General features: G+C 56.9%; 1 protein-coding gene across 2 annotated transcripts; it reads left to right on the top strand.

Moving 5' to 3' along the window:
• Positions 1 to 119: 119 nt before the first annotated feature.
• PLCD1 (phospholipase C delta 1) lies at positions 120 to 21338 on the top strand (the record flags this gene model as incomplete). Of its 2 annotated transcripts, none has more annotated exons than XM_080715974.1 (15): positions 120 to 153; positions 9201 to 9365; positions 13120 to 13348; positions 17714 to 17843; positions 17935 to 18166; positions 18623 to 18824; positions 18907 to 19051; positions 19126 to 19275; positions 19350 to 19508; positions 19724 to 19883; positions 20046 to 20162; positions 20501 to 20679; positions 20775 to 20907; positions 20984 to 21133; positions 21253 to 21338. In XM_080715974.1, 15 exons carry the CDS (start codon positions 120 to 122, stop codon positions 21336 to 21338), a joined length of 2271 nt encoding a protein of 756 aa, XP_080572100.1. The 2 variants fall into 2 exon arrangements, with proteins under 2 accessions (XP_080572100.1, XP_080572099.1); XM_080715973.1 differs by lacking the exon at positions 120 to 153 and adding an exon at positions 5641 to 5743.
• Between the last annotated feature and the right edge of the window lie 107 nt (positions 21339 to 21445).

Raw genomic sequence — 21445 nt, 5'->3', positions numbered from 1 at the left:
GGCCTGGGGGGCGGAGGCGGGCCCGGGGCGGGGCGCTGTGCAGGCCCACCCCCGGCCTCTCCCACCGCGGCCCATTCGGGCCCCTGCCCCGCGCTGCGCCCGGACCCCAGGCTGCGGGCATGGACTCGGGCCGGGACTTCCTGACCCTGCACGGTGAGTGTCCCTCCCGTGCGAGTGGGGAAACCCTGGGCAGGGGCTCGCAGCTCCTTCGGCCATCGCGGCCCCTGTGCGGGACTGGCGTGACCCCAGAGCAGAGCTGCGGGGCGCGACCTTGGGTGTGTACCGCCTCGTCCCGGGTCCGGCCCGGGAGGTCTGGGAGCCGAGCAAGCCAGAAACTTCTCCCTCGGGGACTTGCCCTGGTCCCTGGTCAGAAAAGATTGGGCTCCACCATCCAGACCGCAGGAAGGCGCCAAGCAGGGAAGCAAACCGCATCCAGGAACCCACTGAGCTCTCCCCTGCCGGCCCCAGCCATCCTCAGAGGCTCCCCAAAGCCCGGGCGTGCCTGGACCGCGGCAGGCCGCGCGGGTGTGGCGGGGCAGGAGTGTAAGGGGCGGGGCGAGGAGGTGTGCAAGTCTGGGTGAGATCTGGCCCGGGCTGCTCAGCATCCCCTGGCTGCGCGGGCCCTCCGGGCGGCCGGCCGGGCTGCGCTGGACGCTCACGGCTGTCTCCTTTGTCAGGGCAGCTCTGTTTCCTGCAATCTGGGCCAGTCCTCGCTCTGCCGCTGGCCCTCCTGCAGTGAGGGGCGCCTGGGCTCCGCAAGGTCTGGGGGCCCCTGGGAGGGAAGATGGGGCGCTCACCCAAGCTGAGGGGCCTTTGCCTTCCTGGCCTCGGATCCTCCGCTCAGCAAACCCTGCCCTCACCTACTGCTTCTTAACTAGATATCCCTCTTTTTTCCAGTAAGCTGGGGGTTGGAGACTTTAGTGCCCATTACCCATTCAGCTCAACCGCTCATGGACCTAGAGATGAGGAAGACAGAGTCCTCCAGCCCTCCACTCCAGACCCTAGAGATGTGCCCACAGCCAGCCCCCAGGCTCTTTTTGTGTTTCTCCATTGGCCCAGACCTGCCCCACCCCCGAGTCTAGAGAGGCCGTAGCCAGGGTTTCTCAAAGCCTCCTTGTCCAGCCGGGTCATGGGATCTCTGCTCCTTCTAATGTCTCCTCTCCTGTCCTCAGCCCAGCAGCAGCCTGCATGCTCCTGGCAGGCTGGTGGAAAGGGAGACCCGGCAGCTCAGAGGACCACAGTGGAGACTTGTGTTCTATCTCACCATCCATTAGCTACTGCTGTCTGCCCTGCAGAGGTCATCTCTTCCCTGCCTGTTTTCATAAAGGCCCCCCTCAAAGCCCTCTGGTTCATTCTTATTCTGCCATCTATCTATCTACCTCTCTCTCTCTCTCTCTCTCTCTCTCTCTCTCTCTCTCTCTCTCAGAAATAGGGTCTCACCAAGTTGTGGAGGAGCTCACAAAGTTTCTGAGGCTAGCCTTGAACTCGTGATCCACCAGCGTGCACCTCCACACCCTGGCCCCCTGGTTGTCTCTGACTTAGCAGTCGTGTCTGAATGGCCGCCATCCCTGGATTTCTTGTCTTTGCCCAGTTTCTCTCCTGGGACAGCCCCGGTATCTTTCCCAGAGAGGAAGACACAGAAACTCGGCCAGAGCCTTCCAGGCTGGCGGCATGGGCTTGGCCGCCCTCCCTGGTTCATCCTGTTTGAGACCAGCCTCACGGAGCATGACACCGTCCAGCCCTTCCTGCAGGGCTGGCATGAACACTGTGACCCCGAGCTGTCTCCCCGAAGGCCCTGCCGCTTCTAGCCTATCACCCCGAATCATCTCCATTCCCTGCCTTTGGTCCATACCGCAAGCCAGGTGGGGAAGCAAGACCTGCCAAAGAGAACTGGCGGCGGGAGGAGGTGGTCGCTGGTTGTCCACACCTCCCTGGAGGAGTCCCTCCCTTTCACAGCCCCGGCATGCTGCAGGACCACGCTCCCTTGGCTTGGCAGTCAGGGGTCTGCTGCCCTCAGAGTCTCCCCGTTTGCCCACGTGGGCTCCCCTAGATTGGATGCCTCTTGTCCCATTTGCATGCAAAATCCATGCCGCATAAAGGCCTGGATTCTGGAGGGCAACTATCTCAGTCCAAGGCTTGGCTTCTTCATGTGAGACAGTCCCTTGGCTTCTTTGGGCCTCAGTTTCCTCATCTGTAAAACGGGGGGCAGCCGGGGATGGTGACGAGCACTTGTAATCTCAGTCCATGAGTCTGAGACAGGAGGATTGCAGGTTCAAGGACAACCTCTGCAACTTAGTGAGACCCTGTTTCAAAATAAAAAATAAAAATAAGCCGGGCGTGGTGGCGCACGCTTGTAATCCCCGCGCTTGGGAGGCAGAGACAGGAGGATCGCGCAGGTTCGAAGCCAGCCGCGCGCGCTGGTTTAGGAGACCCTGTTTCCAAAATGAAAATGTAAAAAATAGGTCTGGGAGTGTAGCCCGGAGGTAGAAGGGCTTCCAGGAACCCCAGTACCACCAAAAAAAAATAAAATAAAATAAAAAATAAAAAATAAAAATAAAATAGGGCTTGGGGTGTGTAGCTTGGAGGCAGAACACCCCTGGGTTCAATCCCTGGTACCACACACACATATACATAAAGAAAGGGGGGCTAGATCTAGCCTCCCTTTTAGGGTTGCTGCAAGGGCTGAATGAGTGGTGTCCCCCAGGCACTTGGAGCAGTAGCTGTACCCAGGGCCGTGGTGTGTTCCTGCGGGAGGCCCCACCCCAGTTACCATGCCCTGTGAGCTGCTGGGTGCCGCTCTTTAGGAAATGAGTCCACACAGAGGACAGTCCCTAGCCGGGGTAAGGGTGGCCAGACTGCATGTCAGGGGCTTTTTCAGGTGCCTCGGAAGCCCTCTGGCTGATGCTATAGTTCCCATTCTCCTCTTCCCCTCCCCGCTTTCTCTGTTTTATTTCTGCTCAGCCTGGACTAGCTTGTCCAGCAGCTCCCCAGATGCACCTGAAACGGAGCTACCTTTCACCTCCCGGTCAGATCCTACCTTTACGCAACACGTTCACCGCCACTAACTTTCCCTACGCCTGATCCCTGCTGTCCCACTCAAGAGCAGGCATTTGTAAACGTGGCTAGCAGAGGGACCTCATCCTGGCCTCATCCCATCTTAGGTCTGCTTCTGCCTGTATGACCCTTTGCCTCTCTGACCCTATTTTCTCATTCATGGGATAGCAATGCATATTCCACAAGGATATAACATTAATGGGGTTAGGAACTCCAGGCTTCCCCAAAAGCCAGTACCTCCAAGAGATGATGGTGCCAGAAACATCATAGCAAGTTGGGGTGGCCAGTTTCAAAGCTGTTCCTGGGGTTCTGGACCCCCTACAGACACACACACACATATCCTCTCTCTCTCTCTCTCTCTCTCTCTCTCTCTCTCTCTCTCTCACACACACACACACACACACACACACACACACACAGAGTCACCTACACTGGTCTTGACTTTTTTGTGCCATAGGCCATCTTAGCAGTCAAGTGAAGTCTGTAGACAGTCTCAGGATCATTTTTTTTTTTTTTTTTTTGCAGGTCTGGGGATGGAACCCAGGGGCATTCGACCTCCAAGATACACCCCCTGCCCTATTTTTTTAATTCTTTATTTTGAAACCGGGTCTCACTGAGTTGCTAAGGGCCTTACTAAGTAGCTGAGGCTGTCCGCGGACCGCGATCCTCCGGTCTCAGCCTCCCGAATGCTGGGATGATGAGCGCGCGCCACCATGCCCGGCCCGGCAATATCATATTTTTAAATGAGCAAAATAAAGCACATAAGAATTCAAAGCCAGCCAGGTGTGGTGGCACATGCTTGTAATCCCAGTTCTTGGGAGGCTGAGACAGGAGGATCACAGGTTCGCAATCAGCCTCAGCTAATTAGTGAGGCCCTCTGCAACCTAGTGAGACCCTGTTTTAACATAAAGAATAAAAAGATAGGCTGGGCATGGTGGCACATGCTTTTAATCTCAGTACTTGGGAGGCGGAGACAGGAGGATTGCAGGTTCCAGGACAGCCTCAGTAAATAGTGAGACTCATCAACCTAGTGAGACGCCGTTTCCAAATAAGAAATAAAAAATTGGGCTAGGGTAGTATAGCTCGAAGGTAGAATGCCTCTGAGTTCAATCCCCAGTACCAAAAAAAGGGGGTCTGGGTGTGTAGCTCAAAGGTAGACTGCCCCTGGGTTCAATCCCCAGTTCTGCAAAAAATAAAAATAAAAAATAAAAAAAGAATGCAAAGGGAGGGAATTATATGGAGATGTGATTCTGTCCACGGATCCTCGTAGTGGTTAAGAGCATGGCTTCTCTACAACCAGGGCTACACTGGCCTCTGCTCCTCCTACTCCAAATAGATGCACAGCTCCTCTGTGTCCCTGTTCTGTGCAGCTATCTCACACACCTTGCTCGGTCTTCTCTGTGGTGTGACCTTAGACCAGTCCCTCTGACTCTGTTTATTGTTATAACTGCCGCGCCTTCTGTGCCCAAAACTGGCTTTGCCAGTGACTCACTGCTGGAGCCACGGGAGGCGAATCGGGAACTCTTCAGAGGCAGAAAGTAAAAGAGTGAGTCAGGCCCCTGGTGGTGTCCTGCCTTGGCCCACAGTAGGGGCTCCATCAGTATTTGCTGGGTGGATGAAAGGGGCGCTGTAAGCGACGTGAAAGGGCCCTCTGTTCCCAGGCACATTGGCAGCACAGTTTTGCACACCCGCAGTCTTCCCGTCTATTCGCTGAGGCAAGCCCGCGTTAATGGGCTCTTTGAGGGCCACCTGCTTTTCAAGAATCCTTTTGCATACAGCCGCAATACCTTGGGATTGCCCCCACGCAGGTGGGGAGACTGAGGTCTGTCCAACTAACGTTCCTAAGCGAGGAGGCACGCGCAAAGCTAAGAGACCACGAATTTGTTCACTAATTAAAGTAAAATAGTTGGCAAGCTCGGCTGCCTGGCCCCGCCAAACTCTGCAGCGCAGCTCTGCCTCCCTGGGCTGGCACTGCCCGGGTGTCCCCCTCTGAGATGGGGTGGGACTTCCCGCCCGGCCCCAGCTCCACCCCTCACTGCCCCCGAAGCCGAGGCTCCGCCCTCCTGGGCTGGACACTGCCTTTCCAGTGCCCAGGCCTCCCATCTCGCCCCGCCCCGCCCTGGCCCGCTTCCTGGAATGTGGCTCAGCCTCCACGCCAACCCCAGGCCTGGCTCCTCCCCGGGCTCCAGCCTTCCCTCACGCCCCTGCTTGGTCACACTAGGGCTTCCTGGTTGCAGCCCTGTCTCACTTGTGCTCCCCACCCCGCCCTCCTCTGCCCCGCCTTGCCCGGGGGCATTCCACTGTCGCCCCGCCTCCGAGGGCATTAGCCCCGCCCCCGGCCTGGACCCGCCCCAACCAAGGACTCCGCCCCCAAGGAATGACTCCGCCCCTTTGGTCTGGCTTTCCCTCTGGCCCCGCCCCTAGGGCTGCAACCCCGCCCTCTGGGTCCTGCCCCGCCTCTCGGGTTCTCGCTCCGCCCCTTTATGGCTGGCCTCCCAGTGGTCCCGCCCTCTGGTCCCGGCAGGCTGCCAGGGGCTGCACTGCCCCGCACCAGGCTTCCCGGTGGCAGAGGCGCGGTGGAGCGCCATGCAGTGCCTGGGGCTCCGGAGCCGGAGCCGGAGCCGCTCCAGGGAGCTTTACCTGCTGGAGCAGAGCCTCCAGGTGGCGGCGCTCAATGGGAAAAGACTGGGTAAGGGGCGCTGGGGACTGGGGGAGCGCGCAGCGGGACGGGCTGCTTGTCCCTGAATCGGGGACCACCTGCCCTCCAGCCTCTGAGTGAGCTCCCAGCCGTGGCTTAGGGCTGTGGGGCCGGGTTTGCAGCGTGACACGTGGGACGAGCTCTGGGGTACCCCTGCCCCTCGCCTACCTCCACCCCTCCGAGGCTGGCCCAGTGTGGACATCGCGCACCTGGGTGTCCGCGTGTGGCTTGGTGTGACAGCTGGCGGCAGAGGATGGTTGTGTGTGACCCTAGGTGACAGATCCTGGCATCCTGCTCCGTGGCTTGTGTGTGTCCTGGGGATTTTCTGATGTTAAGTCCCTGGTAAGCCGAGCGACGTGGCGCACACTCCATCCCAGCATTCGGGAGGCTGAGACAGGAGGATCTGGGTTCTAAGACAGCCTCAGCTTCTAAGTGAGGCCCTTTGCAACTCCGTGGGACCCTGTTTCAAGATAAAGAATAAAAAATAGGGCTGGGTGGCGCTTGGAGGTAGAAGGGCCCTGGGTTCCACCCCTAGTACTGCAAAATAAATAAATAAATAAAATTTAAAAAATTAAATTAAGAAATTAAAAACCGGCCTGTGGCAGCAGGCTTCGTAGCCCTGTCCCCGTGGGCAGGCTGCCTGCTTCCGAGTCCCCACTTCACCAGGCAGCTTCCTCCAGCCTTGGTTCCCTCATCTGTAAAATGGGTCTAATGATGCCGCCGTCCTCCCAGGGTTGTTGGGGGTTAAATACATGTGCTGAGACCAGGGCCTTGCTCACAGGGTGACTGTTATTACGGTGGCTGCTATTATTATTACTGTCCTGATAATGATGCTGTAGCCCTGGGCACTGTGTGGCAGTGTGTGACTAAGGTGACCCTGTGACCGTGTGTAGTTTGGGGGTGTCCCCGTGTGCGGCCCTTTGTGAGGCTGCATCTGGCAATGTGGTTGCATAGAGTTAGCGTGGCCGTATCTCAGCGTAGCTACGTGTGGCTGTGGGTCTCGGGCCCGAGTGTCTACACTGTGTGCCTCTCTAGGTTCAGGGGTGGAACTCCTGGCACCCCCAGCTTCCCACTGGCCCCCGGTGACCTCTACATGGCCCCCTCTCTGGGGGTGAGCCTAGGCGGGTTGGTGGGCTGCAGGGTCAAACAGGGGCTTCTGCAGAGCTCAGAGCCCTGCACCACCTTCCCACCAGAGGAGAAGGTTCTGTATCGTAGTGAGTGGGGCTGAAGGAGGGGCCCATATGCCTTCTGCTTGCTAGTGACACGGGGACCCAGAAGCCTCAGAATCAAAAGGCCCCACTGGAGACACTTGCAAAGGTTTCCCAACGGCCCAGCAAGCCGAGATGCTCACGTTCCTGGAACTATCCGGGCCCCCCTGGGGCCGGAGGGCTACGTCCTGGCAGCCATGTCTGCAGCCTCGGGCTTATCTCTGCCTGACCCAATCAGAGCCACAGCCTGGCTCAGGACAGGATGAGCGTGTCATCTCTTCATGGTGTTTTCCAGAACGGGAGGGTGGGGCTCACCTTCGACTTCCTGACACCCCCGACTCCCATCTGCAGTGGGTGGCCCCCATGTGTGCCCAGCTAAGGGGATGGGGCGCAGAGCTGGCAGATGGTAAGGAAATTTCCCAGCAGAGGACAGAGGCGGGAACCCCCTTACCTTCCCTCCTGTGTTCTCCTGTACCAGCCAATGGTTGGAAACCTCCTGTAAAAGCTGCCTTCTTCTCTGCCAAGTCTCCCCCTTGAGCTGCCGGGGAGCTCCCGTGCTAAGGCAGAGGGCCTTCCGGAAGCGGGTGGACAGCCCTGGGACAAAGATGGCGGAAGTCACATCAGACTGTCAGCCTGAGGAGGCCCGAGGATGCCCCCCACACTGTTCTCACCGGGCCGAGGGGGTGCACAGGCCCAGAGAGGGATGATGTTAGCACAGGCTCTGTCCCCACCAGACGCTGGAGCTTGGGATGGAAGAGTGTTGGTGGCCGAGGCCCCAGAAGTGGTCCAGAAGGCTCTGTAGGCACTGTCAGTGTGGGACAGGGTGGCTGGGGTCAGGGGCATGGATACAGTGGAGAGGACATCAGAGGTCAGGACAGAAAAGGCCTATGGCTTCATGAGGGCTCCCCGCACGGCCCCTCCAACGGGATCCTTGGGGTCCCCTTGCCACCACCCTGCTGAGTACTGGGACCAAGATTGCAGGTGGGGCACAGAGTTTGGGGGACAGAGTGACACACACACACACACACACACACACACACACACACACACACACAGATGTGTCTATCTGTGTTATATTGATGGGTTATTAAGGTGCAGGGTGGGGTCTCCTTTTTCACAGTTGGTACAGGATCTGCTTGGGGGTGAGGGCTCTGGAGGAGCCAGGCTGGGCCTCCCTTTCATGCCTCTTGCCTGTTTTTGCCTGATTTTTTTTTTTTTCTGGGGGGGTGAGGTACTGGGGATGGAACCCAGGGGCATTCTTCCTCTGAGCTCCACCCTCCAGCCCGAGTTTGTATTCTTTATTTTGAAACAGGGCCTCACTGAGTTGCAAAGGGCCTCACTAAGTAGCTGAGGCTGTCCGCAAACTGCGACCCTCCTGTAAGTACTGGGATTACAAGTGTGCGCCACCACGCCCGGCTTTGCCTGATGGTTTGGTCCAAGCTTCTTTACCCTGACTCCTTATGACCAGGAGGGACCCACTCATCTTTTAGAGCCAGGTCCCCTGGTCCCGCAGGAACCAAGACTTCTTGAATTAGTTGCCCTTTCTGTGTCCATTCTTCTGTGTGTGTGTGTGTGTGTGTGTGTGTGTGTGTGTGTGTGTGTGTGTTTTGGGGGTGGTCACATAAGTTAGTTTGGGGGTCAGTGTTCTACAGTATGCATGGCTGTCTCAGTTACAGTCTGAGCGGGGCTCTGGGAGCAGCTGGAGCGTGGGTAAGATGGGTAAGACACAGAGCCTGGGTGAGGCTGGCAGGAAGTGGGACCCGGAAGGCCCAGCGGTGGGCATGGCCAGTGTGGCTCAAGGCAGCAGGGGCATTGGCGTTTTCACCACTGGAATGCCCTGATCCAACATCGAGGTCATAAACCCTATTGTGGAGAGAACTTTAGCCGGGCGTGGTGGCGCAGGCTTGTAATCCCAGCATTTGAGAGGCCGAGACCGGAGGAGGATGGCGGTTCACGGACAGCCTCAGCTACTTAATGAGGCCCTCTGCAACTCAGTGAGACCCTGTTTCAAAATAAAGAATAAAAAATAGGGTGTGGGTGGAGCTCGGAGGTAGAATGCCCCTGGGTTCCATCTCCAAAACCACAAAGAAATGAAGGTTTACCTTCGTCAAACCATTCACACAAGTCCCTAATTAAGGAACGAACGATCATGCTCCCTTTGCGTGGTCAGGATACCGCAGCGATGGCCGCGTGTCACGGGGCAGGCGGAGCCTCCAATACTCACCAGTGTTGACCTCCAGGCCTGCAGGATGACAAGGACCTCCTGGCCCTGCTGAAGGGCAGCCAGCTCCTGAAGGTGAAGTCCAGCTCCTGGCGGAGAGAGCGCTTCTACAAGCTGCAGGAGGACTGCAAGACCATCTGGCAGGAGTCCCGCAAGGTCATGAGGTCCCCGGAGTCCCAGCTGTGTGAGTTCACTGGGCCACAGAGGAGGGGGCGGGGATGGGGAAACTGAGTCTAGCCTGGTAGGGAGCAGGTCATGGGTGCAACCCCGAGCCAGAAATAAGAGAACTTGGGCTGGGCTCAGGTAAATCACCTGGAGGGAAACTGAGTCCTAGCCTGGGCTGGACAGTGCTAATGCTTTTTGGGGATGGGGACACATGGCCCAGCCAGGCTCGGAGGCAGGCAGGGAGATGGACAGGGATGCTGGAACTCCCGGATATCCTTCCAGGCGGCATGGGAAGGAGGGAAGTTGGATAGATTACACTGTGTGGGTGTGGTGGGCCAAAAGCAAGGCCCAAAGTCCAGACGCAGATAAGTCCTTCCAGGGAGAAGAAGCCAGGCGGGGCATGGGAGGGAGCCGTAGGAGCTGGGGTGGAGCAGGGCTGGGATGCTCAGGGAGAGGCCTCTGCTGGGGCACTCCCTCGAGGAAGGTGGAGGTCTGAGAGCTTTCTAGAAGCTAGCAAAGGGCCTGGGAACTCAAGTGTCTGAGAGCAGATTCTTTAAGATGAGACGCTCTCTTCTGCACTTTTACTTGGTGGGAATTTTTTTTGTTGTTGTTGGTACAGGGGATTGAACCAGGGGCATCCTACACACCCTCTGAGCTATGCCTCTTAGACTTTTTTTTTTTTTTTGTGGTTCTGGGAATTAAACCCTGGGGCATTCTACCTCTAAGCTACAGCCCTCCCCCCAGCCCGATTTTTTATTCTTTTTATTTTGAAACAGGGTCTCACTAAGTTGAGGAGGGCCTTACTAAGTAGCTGAGGCTGGCCGTGACCCTGCGATCCTCCTGTCTCAGCCTCCAAAGTACTGGGATGGCACACGTGCGCCCCCATGCCCGGCCGTGGGAAAATTTTAGAACAAGGCCATTCAGTACAGCTCTTTGTCAAGGTCGAAAAGCTGTCCGTACTGTCCAGCATGGCGCCTCCGCCTCCGGCCACAGGTGGCTCCAAAGCCCTCCAATGCGGCTACCGGGATGGGGAACTGAGTTTTTAATTTTATCCCATCTGAGCTGATTTATGTTTAAGCAGCTACAGGTGACAAGTGGCTGGTCTGTTGGGCAAAGCAGATCACTATAACCTGGGTTTCCTGAAGGCCAGACCCCTGGATTCTCCTCACCTGTTCATCTGCCCCGGGAGATGGGAGGAGTGTCCCCGGGGTGGGAGGAGGTTGGGCCGGCCCCTGGGAGCTGTGGGGAGTAAAGCCACACAGTGACCAGCCCCAGACAGGGACGGAGCCGCCCAGGGAGCTCTGGGTGGGCGCCTCTGACCCGGGAGGGTCCGCCAGGCCCGGGGACCTGGGACTGATGAGGTGTGGGCTCCAGCCTGTGGCAGGGCCTGAGGTCAGGCAGGGAGGAGCCAGGGGAGATGGGGGAGCCCTGCTGAGTCTTTGGGGCCCGGGAGTCATGACAGTTGCTGAGCAGTGCCAGGCAGGGTCTGAGGTGATGAGCTTTTGTTTTTGGTGGTTTGGGTACTAGGGATTGGATCTTAGGGGCATTTTACCTCTGAGCCACACCCCCCCAGCCCTATTTATTTTTAAATTTTGAAACAGGATCTCATTGAGTTGACGAGGGCCTCTCTAAATTGCTGAGGTTGGCCGAGAACCTGTCTCGGCCTTTCCAAGTACTGGGATGATTACATGCATCACCACACTCAGCTTCTTTTTCTTTTTCTTTTCTTTTTTTTTTTTTTTTGTGGTACTGGGGGTGGAACCCAGAGGCCTTCTACCTCCGGGCTATACTCCCAGACCTATTTTATATTTTATTTGGAAACAGGGTCTCACTAAGTTGCTGAGAGCCTCACTAAGTAACTGAGGCTGGCTTCGAACCCATGCGATCCTCCTGTCTCAGCCTCCCAAGCGCGGGGATTACAAGCGTGCGCCACCACGCCCGGCTCTTTTTCTTATTTTGAAACAGGATCTTGCTAAGTTTTGCTGAAGGTCTGGCTACATTACTGAGGCTGTCCTCCAACCTGTGATCTTCCTGTCTCAGCCTCCCAAGTACTGGGATTACAGGCATGGGCCACTGCACCCAGCTTTAGAGACAGGGTTTTTAAGTGTTCTCAGAAATCTACCCCGAGCCTGTGTGTGCCCCAGCCCAGCCCGCTGCCCCCCAGCACAGGAGTGACCCCCTGACCTTGCCTCCGTGGCGCCAGGCAGCTCCTTTGCTGGGCCCCTGCCCTGATATCAGGTTTCCTGTTAGATGCTGGTGGGCCGGGCCACGGTGAGAACAGGAATCACATGGTCGGAGCCGCCCACCTGCCATTCCAGCCTGTTCCCGGAGCTTGGCAGCATGGGAAAAGGGGCAGGCAGAGGGTTGAGAAATGAGGACCCCCATTTACACTGGCCGGATGCGACTCCTACTTGGATAGCTGTGAGCCAAAGGATAGGAAGAATGTTCTGGACCGGATACTGTGTGAACCAAGGGCTCAGGTGGGCCTAAGGAGGGTACCCCAGGGGCTGTGACCTAAGAGAAGGGGCCGCTGGAGTGAGATCCCGGCCCAGAGCGCCGGGTGCGCTCAGGTAAGGAGCATGATGGGCAGAGGCTCTGGTGCGGCCCAGGCTCCCGTCTTAGGCCCAGTCCACCCGTGGGCACTTCCCTTCCCTGGGTGAGCGCTTGGTTTCTCCTCAAGTGCACTTTGCCCCTGGGGAAACTAAGGCCAGTGGTGGAGGGATGGGCAGCCCTGTTTCTCCGAGCTCTGCTCTCTGGGTCTCCCTTGTTCTGGGCAGGCAGGCGGGTGTTATCAGCAGCGAGGCGCCTGGACTTTCTCTCTGGAGTGGGTGGGGGCGTGGGCCTAGGGCGGGTGGTCCACAAAACAGGTTTCCTGTTTTTGTTCCCAGCCTGGGCAGCGGCAGCTGCACCCCTGGGGGCCTAGTAGGCCGCAAAGGGATTAAGCAGGGCTGTCCGCTGCACCCCAGATGGCCCAGGCTCACGTGTCCCTCTCTGCAGAGCCTGTGGCCAGGCGCAAGCCACACACGTGCACCTGCAGGTGGCTGGGAGGTCCCTGGTACTGGGGTGGGGTGGGCTCCAGAGGGACGGGACCTCCAGCCACACCCAGGACAGATGGATGGCTCAGGACAGGGTGGGGCCCCGCAGCTCTGGGTCCTGCTGCTGGGAGGCTCGCTCTGGCTCTTAGCTGGGCCAGAGAGGGCACGCTGGGATGTAGGCACCAAGGTGGGGATGCTAGGCTGGGACAGGAGGTCCCAGAAAGAGGCAATCTCTCAGAACCCTGCCTCTTGGGACCCTGGAGGCAGCGCCTTCCTACACCCCGCTCCAAGGGCTTCCCAACATCAGAACACACTAGTCACAGCTCCACCTCAGGCCCTCTGTCCCCAGACCCTAGGGCCGGGCTGACTGAAGGGGCCTCTGTCTACTAAGTGTCAGAGCTGGTGGCTTTCGTGGCTATGGAGGGAGGGCAGGCCCAAAGCACAGCCCTGGGCCCTCCTTCCCCCATCACCCAGACAGTGGGCCTGGGACCCAGGGGCCCGTCCCCCTTCGAGATCTCTGTCGCATCTCTCCCCAGAGTCTCCACTCTGCCCGCTGTGACTGTCCCATGCTGTCTCCATTTCCACCTCTGTCTTCCTCCTAACTTTCTGTCCCTCTTCTCTGCCCCTCCCTGGTCCCTCAGGGGTGGTGTCTCTGGGCTGGACCCCTCTCCTGTGGCCTTGGCTGTGTGTGTGGGTGGCAGGGATGGCCTCATGGCGGCTCCGCCCCTCCCTCTTCAGTCTCCATCGAGGACATTCAGGAGGTGCGGATGGGACACCGCACAGAGGGCCTGGAGAAGTTTGCCCGGGACGTGCCGGAGGACCGCTGCTTCTCCATTGTCTTCAAGGACCAGCGCAACACGCTAGACCTCATCGCTCCGTCGCCAGCCGACGCCCAGCACTGGGTGCAGGGGCTGCGCAAGATCATCCACCACTCGGGCTCCATGGACCAGCGGCAGAAGCTGCGGCAGTATCCTCTTGGTACCAGTGGCTCCTGGCCTGGCCTGGCCTGGGAACAGGCCGCCATTGCCCCTGGGGCAGCCTGAGTGTGGAAAGTGGCTTAGTCAGCTCACATTGCTATAACTAAATGCCCTAGACCGACTGGTTTAAATAGGAGAAATGTATTTTCTCGGCCTGCAGGGTCGGAGTCAGGTGAGAGTTTTCTCCCTGACTTGCTGATGGCTTCCCATGTTGGGAAGAGGGACAAACGTTCCCTGGTGAGTCTTCTCTAAGGGCAATAATCCCGTCAAGAGGGCCCATGACCTTATCCACACGTAACTGACACACAAAGGCCCCATTTCCAAATACCACCTCATTAAGGTTAGGGCTTCAACATAAGATTTTTGGGGGAGACAGAGTTCAGTCCACAGCAGAAGGGAGGTCGGAAACGTGCGTGGGATCTTCTACTCTGACCCAAGGCCATAGCTGTGCAGCCCCCGATGCCCCCACCCCTGTGTCCCCCAGTAACCAGGGCGGAGATGGGAGCTGAGGGGCGCAGCCGGCTTCAGCATGGGGCCTCGTGTGGGATGGTGCAGTCGGGTTGGCTAGAGTTACCACACTTTTTCTCTCTGGGAATCAGGAGGTCAGTGCTATGTCTTAGGGAGGGATGGTGTCCCCGCAGGCCTGGTCCTCAGCCCAGCCCGTGGGGTTAAAACAAAGTACTTTGTGAGTCGGGCACTGTGGTGCACTTCTGTAATCCCAGCACTTGGGAGGCGGAGACAGGAGGATCACAGGTTAGAGGCCGGCCTCAGCAATTTAGTGAGGTCCTCAGCAACTTTGCCTGCCTGCCTGCCTTCTTTCCTTCCTTCCCTCCTTCCTTCCTTCCTTTTTCCTTCCTTTTTTGTATGGGGACTAAACCCAGAAGCATTCTACTTCCAAGTTGTACCCCCAACCCAATTTTACTTTTTATTTGGAAACAAGATCTCATTAAGCTGTGGAAGACGTCACTAAATTGCCAAGGCTGGCTTGAATATGTGATCCTCCTGTCTTAGCCTCCCAAGTACTGGGATTTACAAGTATGTGTCGCCAGCAGTCTAGACACTGTTTCAAAATAAAAAACTCAGCCCGGTGTGGTGGTGCACACCTATAATCCCAGTACATGGGAGGCTGAGGCAGGAGGTTCACAGGTTCGTGGCCAGCCTCAGCAACTTAGTGAGACCCTGTTTCAAAATAAAAAATAGAATAGGGGCTGGAGGCATAGCTTGGGGATAGAATGCCCCTTTCAATGGTATTTTATGGTTTTGAGATCCTAAGTTTTAAAAATTTCTATTCTAGGTCATTTATCTCCTTTTGACTCTTATAAATGGAGTTGTTTTCTTATTTTCACATTCAGAACGTTCATGGGTGCTGATTATCTAGCTTTTTGGGGAGCACGTTTTGAGCCCCAGGGCTCACATTTTGAGCTTCTGTGTGTTTCCCAGCATTTGCAAGACTTTTAAGTGTTCTCTCTCAAGGCCACATTTGCCTGCATTGGAGCTGTCTTGTAAGGGCAATTCAAAGGTACGACTTCATAGTCAACTCTCGTGCACACCTTATTATTAGTCTTACATTCCCATACGAGGTCCAACTGGTCAGATCTTGGGCTCACAAAGCCGTCTCTCCTGCTGAGTACCCTTCAGCACGGGAATTACCTTTTCTTTTTCTTTTTCTTTTTTTTTTTTTTTGGTGGTACTGGGGTTCCTGGAAGCCCTTCTACCTCCGGGCTACACTCTCAGACCTATTTTTACATTTTTATTTGGAAACAGGGTCTCCTAAGCCAGCGCGGCTGGCTTTGAACCTGCGAGATCCTCCTGTCTCTGCCTCCCAAGCGCGGGGATTACAAGCGTGCCCACCACGCCCGGCTGGGAATTACCTTTTCAATGTGCATGTGCGCGCGCGCGTGTGTGTAGATTTGGGGAAATATGGATATGTTACAGTATACTATCCACTCCCTCCAGAAACTGCTGACATTTACAGTCTCCTCCCAGTCTATTTCTCTACATTTCAGTTTGCCTAATGATGCTTCTGCCGAAAACAGTGGAGATCATACATTTGCGATCCGTTTGCCATATGACATTATATCACAATTATTTTCCTGAGTTAGTAAAGTCTCCACAGACAGCTTTAATGACTGTAACATTCTACTGAGCAGATGCACTGTAAATTACAAAGCTGTTCCTGCAGTGTCGAGGTTTTATTTTAGTCTTTCACTTCTATAAATAACCCTGCAAAGAACTGTGTTCATAAAGCCTTTTGCTATTTAGGAGTATTTTCTTACAATGGTTGTTTTAGTCCGTTTTCGTTGCTGTAATGAAGTACCCAAGGCAGGCTAACTTTGTACAGAGGAGAGAACTATTACCTCACAGTTCTGGAGACCCAACGGCATGGTGCTGGCATCAGCTCGGCTCTGGCAAAGACCTCCTGGCCCACAGCATCACAGTGGCGGGAGATACGTGTAAGAAGGCTAGATCACATCACCCGGCGGGAGCCAGAATGAGCCTGGGGTTCCATGCTTCCTCCCAAGGGAGCATCTTCAGTTGGCCCCAGGACCTCCCACTAGGTCTCAGCTCTTACAGGTTCACCTTCCAACATCATCTCACTAGGACCAGAGTTCCAACACGTGCACCTTGACAAACTACACCCAAACCATAGCAATAGCGTAAAGCTTAGGCTGTTCCTAGATGCCTTTTCTAAAGGTACCAATACCCTGCCCAAGCACTGGATGCCTGCCCATTTTACCTCATCTTTACTTGCATTGGGTATGAAACTTTGTGTTATACATACATATATGTTATATTACATAAATTATATATAATACGTATAGTTTGTAAGAGACCAGTTTATATTCATTTAGTTAAGAGTTATTAGTGTTATCTTATTTTCTTTCTTTCTTTTTTTTTTTTTTTTGCGGTACTGGGATGGAACCCGGGGGCATTCTACCCCCGAGTTACAGCTCCAGCCTTATTTTTTATTCTTTATTTTGAAACAGAATCTCACTGAGTTGCAAAGGGCCTCACTAAGTAGCTGAGGCTGTCCGCGAACCACGATCCTCCAGTCTCAGCCTCCCAAATGCTGGGATTACAAGCGTGCACCAACATGCCTGGCTTTATTCTTTATTTTGAAACAGGGTCTCACTGAGTTGCAGAGGGCCTCACTAAGTAGCTGAGGCTGGCCGCAAACCTGCGATCCTCCTGTCTCAGCCTCCCAAGTCCTGGGATGACAAGTGTGCACTGCCAACCCAGCTTGGTTCTCAGAGTTTTTTTAAAGCATCTCTTGCATTGCTATGCTGCCATTTCCCCTACGATTCCTTCTAAAAGCCTGTCGTTTCCCCCCCTGTGTTCTACTAGGTTTTTCCACCTTGGTAGTGAGGTTTCATGGTCTTCTAGTTGTGGTCTGATCTCTGCAAAGGTAGCTTCCCTTCTGGAGTTCCTCAAGGTCAAGCTCGAAGGGAGAGAGGACAGGTAGAGATACAGGAGCTTAGGTGCTGAAAGGCCCCAGCTGTGGGGCTTCCTCCTAGTTTTACTTTTGCAAATGATGTCCCCACCTAGTCAGTCTCCTACAAGCCCTTTCCTAGTAAGAAATGTCTTCAACAATTCAAAATATTTCAAAACTAGCAAATAGAAACAGACTTTTTTTTTTTTATCCTTTTTGTGATACAAGGGATTTCCTTTTGTGATACAGGGGCATTCTATCTCTGAGCTACACCTCCAACCCTTTTTTAATTTTTTTGTTTTGTTTCCAAACAGGGTCCCTCTAGTTGCTGAGAGTCTAAGTTGCTGAGGCTGTCCTTGAACCTGCAATCCTTCCTATCTCAGCCTCTCGAGTACTGGGGTTATAGGCATGCACCACCAGGCCCAGTTTGGAAACAAATTCCTTGACCTGGGCATGGTGGCACACCCTTGTAATCCTAGTACTTGGGAGGATCGTAGGTTTTAGGCCAGCCTTGGCAATTGAATGAGGCCCTCAGCGACTTAGTGAGACCCTGTTTCAAAATAAAAATATAAAATAGGCACGCATTTGTAATCTCAGTGCTTGGGAGGCTGAGACAGGAGGACCGCAGGCTTGTGGCCAGCCTCAGCTACTTAGGCCCTCCGCACCTCAGTGAGACCCTGTTTCAAAATATAGAATAAGAAAATAGGGCTGAGGGTGTAGTCCAGAGGTAGAATGCCCCTGGACATAATATCCCTACGGCCAGAAAAGTAAAGGAAAGAGAAGCCACAGGCTCCTTGCTGGGATGTGGTGCTTTCCTCGAGAGGGGCCTGGATCCTGCCCTGAAGTACAGGCAGGCGGCAGGGGCAACTCCCACTGGGACTGGGTGGGTCCCGGGCTCCCGGTCCTTTCCTCACCTCTTGCTCAGCTGGATTCACTCGTGCTTGCGAAAAGCTGACAAAAACAAGGACAACAAGATGACCTTCAAGGAGCTGCAGAACTTCCTGAAGGAGCTGAACATCCAGGTGGATGACAGCTACGCCCGCAAGATCTTCAGGGTGAGCCCGAGCTGCGCGGCCGCCGGCGGGGACCGCGACCCTCCCCGGCGCCCGCTCCGAGTGCCAGCTGCCCGCTGTCCCGGCTTGGCAGGAGTGTGACCGCTCCCAGACGGACTCCCTGGAGGACCAGGAGATTGAAGCCTTCTACAAGATGCTGACCCAGCGGGAGGAGATCGACCGCGCCTTTGCCGAGGCGGCGGGCTCACGGGATGCCCTGTCGGTGGACCAGTTAGTGACGTTCCTGCAGCACCAGCAGCGGGAGGAGGCGGCGGGGCCCGCGCTGGCTCTCTCTCTCATTGAGCGCTACGAGCCCAACGAGACTGGTGAGGGTCCCCAGGGCCCCTCTGGAGGGTGTCTCGGCCAGCCCCCGGGGCCTCGGTCAGTGCCGGCAGCTGGAGACGGGCTCCAGCACCACCACCCCAGTTTCCCTCTGGGTTCCTTCTTCCCGGGGCTTGGAGAAGGGATGGCTGGAAATGCAGATGTGGATACGATTCTTGTTTAGTGTTCATGTCTGTTCTGGGCCCAGCCAATCAGAGAAGAGGAAGCCCTCCTCTGGACCTTCCCCCAGGGGCTTCAGAGCGTAGGGACAGAGGAGGAGGAGGAAATAGAGCTTCACCCTTGGGTGACCATGGTCTTCCCGGGAAACTTGAACTTCTTCTAGTTCCCAAAGCTACGGAGGGCCGGCTAGGAGGACAGGCAGAGGGAGCAGGGGCTCCTCCTGGCAGAGGGTGAGCAGCCAGCAGGCGGCTCTGACCGCATTGGCGGCCCCTCCCTCCCAGCCAAGGCACAGCGGCAGATGACCAAGGATGGCTTCCTCATGTACCTGCTGTCAGCTGACGGCAGCGCCTTCAACCTGGCGCACCGGCGGGTCTACCAGGACATGAGCCAGCCACTCAGCCACTACCTGGTGTCCTCCTCGCACAACACCTACCTGCTGGAGGACCAGCTCACCGGGCCCAGCAGTACCGAAGCCTATATCCGGTGTGATCCCGGGAAGCCTGGGGTGGGATCTGCGGGGACCCAGGGCAGCACCCCAGGGTCCTAACCACGCCCTGTCCCACAGGGCGCTGTGTAAGGGCTGTCGCTGCCTGGAGCTGGACTGCTGGGACGGGCCCAACCTGGAGCCCATCATCTACCACGGCTACACCTTCACCTCCAAGATCCTCCTATGTGATGTGCTCCGGGCCATCCGGGACTATGCTTTCAAGGTGCCGTGGCCCTGGGGGAGAGGGCAGGAACTCTGGGGGCAGCTGACCCTTCTAACACGCCCCTGGGTCTCCAGGCATCTCCCTACCCGGTCATCCTGTCCCTGGAGAACCACTGCAGCTTGGAGCAGCAGCGCGTCATGGCGCGACACTTCCGTGCCATCCTGGGGTCCATGCTGCTGGACCAGCCGCTGGATGGGGTCACCACGAGCCTGCCCTCCCCCGAGGTGTGTGCTGGGGAAGCGGGCAGGACGCTGTCCGTGAGGCCAGGTGGGTCCTGACCTCGCTCCTCTGTGCCTAGCAACTGAAGGGGAAGATCTTGCTGAAAGGCAAGAAGCTTGGGGGACTGTTCCCCCCCGGAGGGGACGGCGGCTCCGAGGCCACCGTCGTGTCGGACGAGGATGAGGCTGCGGAGATGGAAGACGAGGCAGTGCGGAGCCGGGTGCAGCACAAGCCCAAGGTTCGAGGGGGAGCTGCGGGGGCCGGGCGGCCCTGGGGTCCCTCCCCACCTTCACGGGCGTTCACCTCTTATAAGTTCTCTCTGGCTGCCATTCAGACCCTCTGTCCCCTCTCTCTCTGTCTGTCTCCCTCTGTCTCTGCGTCTGGGTTTCTGGCTCTCAGTGGCTGCCCTGCCCCGACCTCTGACTCTAACTGGGGCCTCCCCGCGGCCCCCAGGAGGACAAGCTCAGGCTGGTGCCCGAGCTCTCCGACTTGGTTATTTACTGCAAGAGTGTCCACTTTGGGGGCTTCTCCAGCTCTGGTGGCTCTGGCCAGGCATTCTATGAGATGGTTTCCTTCTCCGAGAACCGTGCCCTCCGACTGCTCCAGGAGTCAGGTGAGCCCCTGTCTGTAGGCAGAAGGTGCTGTCCATCTGTCTGACCATCTGGGCTGGCCAGACCAGGCTCGGTTCCCCTTCTCAGGACCAGACAGAAGTGGAAGGGAGGGCGCTGGGCTCGCCAGAGGCCTCCTCTATTGACCAAACCGCACCTCCTGCTAGGAAACAGCTTTGTCCGACACAATGAGGGGCACCTGAGCCGGATCTACCCTGCAGGCTGGAGAACGGACTCCTCCAACTACAGCCCTGTGGAGATGTGGAACGGTGGCTGCCAGATCGGTATGGGCTGCCAGGGGGTGGAGGGGGGGTGCTTCTCCAAAGGACAGAGTCTTCAGTGCTACCCAGAGAGAGGTCTGGGGATACCTGAACAGGGCCAGATGCAGGGAAACTGGATTTGGGAATGTCCCCACCAGCCAGTCAGCGTCGGAGATCACACACTAGCCCAGGAGCTCTCAGTGCTGGCCCTGGAGCTGGGACGCGGGGCCAGTGCGGTGCCAGGGAGAGAAGGAGCCTGCTGTTGACTGACTGCAACCCTAGGCCTCAGCGCACCCCGAGCAGGCGGGCTCCGGGCCCCCGAGGTTGGCCCGCAGCCTGTGACTGCTCTGTCCTGCCTGTAGTGGCCCTGAACTTCCAGACCCCCGGGCCAGAGATGGACGTGTACCAGGGCCGCTTCCTGGACAACGGGGCCTGCGGGTATGTGCTGAAGCCCGCCTTCCTGAGAGACCCCAACACCACCTTCAGTGCACGCGCCCTGACTCAGGGGCCCTGGTGGACCCGGAAACGGCTCACCGTCAGGGTATGGCCGCAGCCGGGAGGGAATAGGTGCCCTTGGGCCCCCCTTCCCTCTCGCTGCTATCCCGAATTCTTAAAATTGTCCCCACCTTTCCCCAGGTCATCTCTGGACAGCAGCTACCCAAAGTCAACAAGAGCAAGAACTCAATTGTGGACCCCAAGGTGACAGTGGAGATCCATGGCGTGGGCCGCGACGTGGCCAGCCACCAGACTGCCGTAATCACCAATAACGGTAGGTGCCGGGCCTGGGCGGTCCCCGGCCCCTGGAGCCAGTGTCCACATGGCTGACACACCGCCTGTCCCCCCAGGTTTCAACCCACGCTGGGACACGGAGTTTGAGTTCGAGGTGGCTGTACCTGAGCTTGCCCTCGTCCGCTTCGTGGTAGAGGACTACGACGCGTCTTCTAAGAATGACTTCATAGGTCAGAGCACCATCCCCTGGCACAGCCTCAAGCAGGGTGAGTGTCGGGCAGGGCTGGGCTCTGCTGGGGTGGGGAGGAAGGGCCGGCTTCCCTCGGGCGGGGCTGGCCCTGCCTTGAGTGACCGGGACTGCCCTTCCTGGCCATCCGCCTACCAGGTTACCGTCATGTCCACCTCTTGTCTAAGAACGGAGACCAGCATCCATCAGCTACTCTCTTTGTGAGGATCACCCTTCAGGACTAGGCTTGGGCGTCCAGTAAGCATCTTCAGAGTGAGTCGGCCCTCCGTCCGCACGGAGGACAGGGCCGGTGCGGCTGCTCCCAACCTCTACCGTGGAGGAAGGCGGCCCC

Source organism: Muscardinus avellanarius (genome assembly GCF_963383645.1).
Source record: "Muscardinus avellanarius genome assembly, chromosome: 18".
Classification (NCBI taxonomy): domain Eukaryota; kingdom Metazoa; phylum Chordata; class Mammalia; order Rodentia; family Gliridae; genus Muscardinus; species Muscardinus avellanarius.
Note: the sequence above shows the minus strand (reverse complement) of the source record. Positions and strands in the feature narration are given on the sequence as shown.